The 4,742-nt window shown below is 41.5% G+C and overlaps 1 protein-coding gene across 1 annotated transcript; it reads left to right on the top strand.

The window, feature by feature from the left end:
* Positions 1 to 2,314: 2,314 nt before the first annotated feature.
* Positions 2,315 to 3,472, top strand: NPY2R (neuropeptide Y receptor Y2; the record flags this gene model as incomplete). Its single annotated transcript, XM_084285431.1, has 1 exon — positions 2,315 to 3,472. The coding sequence occupies one exon, from the start codon at positions 2,315 to 2,317 to the stop codon at positions 3,470 to 3,472; it is 1,158 nt and encodes a 385-aa protein (XP_084141557.1).
* Between the last annotated feature and the right edge of the window lie 1,270 nt (positions 3,473 to 4,742).

Raw genomic sequence — 4,742 nt, 5'->3', positions numbered from 1 at the left:
TATTATTATTGTTATTATTATTATTGTTGTTGTTATTATTATTATTATTATTATTATTATTATTATTATTATTATTATTATTATTATTATTTTGGCTGAGTTCCATCATCCTCCCTGGGTTCATGGCAAAGAAGGGAAAATGTATGAAATTTGCCTTCCCTCTTACCCATCTCATGTAATGTGCAATTATGACTTGCTTTTATTTTGCAATTAAAACATTATGAGATCTTGGAGTACCTGACAATCTTGGGACCTCACCAAAGCTCTACTTTATTAATACATGCAAGCATAATTCTTGGGCATAGGCACACAGGTTGAAGGGAAAAGCTCAGATGAGTTCTGGACATCTGCATAGCCTTGGTGGTGCAAATTTTCATGTATCTTTTACATTTTTTACCTGGTGGACTGAAGGTGTATTGATTAGGAGTCCTGCCTTGCCGCCCTTGCTTAGACTAGTAGGTGACAACTGATTACATTACCAAAAACTGCACTGTAAGCTTCTACAAACACCTAGCACACCTCAGCTATGTATCTCATGGTGTTACACTATGTCAGCTATGTCTCACAGTGTATCTCTCAGCCTTACACTATTAATTTTACACTAAGTGTAGACTAAACAATATAGCGTAATAATGACCAGCTTATTCTGGGGGAAAAATAGCTTTCAGTTCCTGTGGTTGAGCTGCACCTTTTGAAAAAAACAAAGGCTTGCACTGAGAAATTCTTTGGGATATTGTGTGGTATGCAAGCAAAACACAAAGGGCTCGGTCACCTGCTGGCAGATGGTGCTTGTTTCTGAGGCATAATGTAGTAGCCAGTCACAAGATGCAGGTGCACGTGTACAGCAATTCTGTTAGGAAATCACACCTAGCGATGTTGCCAGTAAATGTCAGTGGGGATAGAGGTAGGAATGAAAATCTGCAGTGATGTGGATGTGATTTAAATAATGATAATAATAAATAAATTAAAACAAACAAACAAACAACATAAAAAACCACAGTTGTTAATAGCTTGAATGTCTCTTTAGGCAGACCTGAATTCAAGGTGGACTAAACTGTGTAACACCTGGTGTCAAGTAAGTGACATTTCTTCTCTACTCTGTTGCTTTACTTAGGGAATGTATGAATGGGCAAACAGAGTAGTAACAGCGTTGGCTTTCCTATCAGTGGCAAATGGCGGTGTTTTTTCTGTGAGCCCACTGTGCTGATAAATGCTTGCTTAGTACTTTCACAGGTCAAGCCAGGGAGTCCACAGGTGCATGGCACTTGTGACGCCATCCATGGTTTGGACAGTCTACCTGGGGACAGGCACACTACATAGGATTGAAGTCCAAGCCAGAAATTAACTGTAAAGCATACATTTATCCATCCATGCCTACTGAATTCTTAGGGTAGCGTAGGCTAGCCGAGCAGAATTTGGCTCAGCCTGTGTGGGGAAGTCAACAAAATGTGATTTTGATGCCAGTGGTGAAATTCTTACTGACATCAGAAGGGGAATGATTTGCTCTTCTCTATGGCTGCAGTCAAAAAATGATTGGCAGCCTCCAAGGAACTGTGTTTTTTCAAACATTACACAAAAAGGAAATATTTTTTATATCCAAGATTTAGCTGTGTTTTGAGTTAAATTTCAGCATGAATACATTGTACAGTCATTTCAGAGAAATGCTACTATTTCAGATCTGCTAGAAGGGTATTTTTGCTTGCCTTGTGGCACTAGCTTTCATAAAATAAATTTTCATTAAAAAAGACATCAATAATCTGTTCTCTGGCGTTAAGGATGGGCCTAAACCTGTAAGAATTTGGTAACTATTTAAAGGACACTTTCCATTAAGGAAAAGCTGGAAGAGTATTATGCTAATAACAGTCTGGATGGTGCAGTTCCATGTAGAATTCCCATAGGTATTAACGGAAGTTTTGTGCTAAATCAGCAATAGTTTTAGGTAGTGGATTGTAAAAAAAAGGATATGCTGCCCAGCTGGATCTTAATCCTTCTGCATTTACTGAGGCAAACTTTGTCTTTGAAATGCTTTTGAAATCTGTCCCAATTTTCAGCAGGAGTCATGCCTGAATAATATTACAGGATCGGGCTTCAAATGTAAGGGCAACAGAATTTAAATATATTAAGACAGATCTCCTCTTAATCCTGGGATGTAGAACCTGGGTTAGAGGAGGAAAGAGCTGTAGCTTTTCATTATTGTAGGTGTAGCCGTTCATTACTTCTGGTCTTCACCACCACAGTCTGATTTCTCCACATGGTCTTGTATTGGTTTGTTTTTCAGGTACAGCTCTATTGCTTAGACCAGGCTGCTGCAAGGATGGGGCCCCTGGAAGCAATAGATGAAGAAAACCAGACAGATGAAATGAAAATGGAGCTGTTCACCAAGCTGTACTTGCCGAGATACACCACGCCACTCAATGAGCTGGCTCTCGACCCAAAACCAGAACTGAAGGACAGCACAACGCTAGTCGAAGTGCAGATAATCCTCATCTTTGCTTACTGTTCCATCATCCTGCTGGGGGTGATCGGAAACTCCCTTGTGATCCATGTGATCATCAAGTTCAAAAGCATGCGCACAGTGACTAACTTCTTCATTGCCAACCTGGCCGTGGCTGATCTGCTGGTGAATACACTGTGCCTACCCTTCACTTTAGTTTACACACTGTTGGGTGAATGGAAACTGGGCCCAGTCTTGTGCCACCTGGTGCCTTATGCCCAGGCTCTTGCTGTGCACGTGTCAACAGTTACGTTGACTGTAATTGCTTTGGATCGGCATCGCTGCATCGTCTACCACTTGGAAAGCAAAATCTCTAAGCGGATCAGCTTCTTGATCATAGGAGTTGCCTGGGCTGTCAGTGCCCTGCTGGCAAGTCCTCTGGCCATCTTCCGTGAATACTCACTGATTGAGATCATTCCTGACTTCAAGATTGTGGTCTGCTCTGAGAAATGGCCAGGGGAGGGGCAGCTTAACTACGGTACCGTCTACAGCATCTCCATGCTTCTGATCCAGTACGTGCTGCCTCTGGCGGTCATCTCCTACGCCTACACCCGTATTTGGACCAAGCTCAAGAACCACGTTAGTCCAGGGGCGGCGAACGACCACTACCACCAGCGGCGGCAGAAAACCACCAAGATGCTGGTGTGCGTGGTTGTGGTGTTTGCTGTCAGCTGGCTGCCCTTTCACACCTTCCAGCTGGTCAGTGATATTGACAGTCAGGTGTTAGACCTGAAAGAGTACAAACTGATCTACACGGTGTTTCACGTCATCGCCATGTGCTCAACATTTGCTAACCCCCTTCTCTATGGCTGGATGAATAACAACTACAGGACGGCCTTCCTCACAGCCTTTCAGTGCGAGCAGCGGCTGGACTCCATCCACCCTGAAGTATCAGCAGCTTTCAAAGCTAGGAAGAAACTGGAAGCAAAGAGGAGTCAGTTCCCTGGAGACTCTTTCACACAACCTACTAATGTTTAAAATTTCTGACTTTAAAGAAGATACGCATATGTTGTGGACAAAGGAATCAAATCCATTTTGACACATGCATTTTTAATGCATAGTTTTACTCATAAATGGTGAAAGAAGAGTAGCAGGGAAGTCAAGGCAGGTGGTGTGATTTGAGGGAAGATTAGATTGTCACCACAAGGTTGTGACTATACAGCTGAGGAAATAAAAGGGAGAGACTTCATTTATGGCTGTCTCATGCTAAGAGACACTCCCATCCCTCCCATCTCTTCATGACAAATCTAAATGACAAAAGCAGATTTTGCTGCTTTTGCTGTAGGGAGACATACAGCTGATTTCTAGCACAGAAATACTATGGGAGCAGGCAACTTGTATATTGCATGTGGAGACTGGGGAGAATCGAAGTCTGTTGGGAAAATGAAATCTGTCTGGGGAGAATGGGCTCTGCTGGTTAAAGATTAAGGTTTTCAGACCCCTTTTCTTCCACAGGAACCTTTTGCAAAAATAATGGAATTAGGATGAGAAATGTGTTACTGTTTTTGACTTGTACTGAAGCACTTCAAATGAAAGCATTCAAAATGGATTAGAGGAAAGAAAAAGCAAAAATGAAAAAATACCAGTTTTGGTGTGAAGAAAGGATATGGTGGGCTTTGGCCGATCAAATGGGGTAGAAAGTCGTTCCTTAAGAATCGGCTGTGGTTATTCTGGTGACAAAACTGCAAGCCTGTGACCTGATGGCTCATTCCCTGCAGGTCCCTACCTTTCATTCCACATTTGGAAGAGCTCATAAACACAAAGGTGTAAAATGGCATTTGAAGGCAGGAGATGCAGGCTCAGGTCTTCTGTGAACACTTCATAAACTGCCAATATTTTAATTTTCAAGACCTACTTAAATGCCTAATGTGTTATTAACTCTGCAGGCTTTGAATTTTTGCTGCTTTCTCTCTGCATAATAAAACAGCAGATAATTTTGATCCTCTGGAAAGGCTGCTAGATGGTCATATGCTTTTCCTTATTGTGGTTTTATGTCACACACTCATCTCATCTTGGAGCTTTTTCCATCTTTAGCTTTTGTAAAAATTAAAACATCTGAACGAGTGTAACCTAATAACAGTATGCTAGGTTTATGTGATAACTTATCAGTTATTCTGCATGCTGTAGTTAATAGTTAAATTCCTTTTTTGCTCAGGTATAAAATTTTAATCTGTTTACTGTGTTGTACACAGCAATGTTCAACTCTTCTGTGTCTTTGCTTAGCCTCTTTGAACTCATTAAAGAGATG

Source organism: Netta rufina, assembly GCF_964035555.1.
Source record: "Netta rufina genome assembly, chromosome: 4".
NCBI lineage: Eukaryota > Metazoa > Chordata > Aves > Anseriformes > Anatidae > Netta > Netta rufina.
Note: the sequence above shows the minus strand (reverse complement) of the source record. Positions and strands in the feature narration are given on the sequence as shown.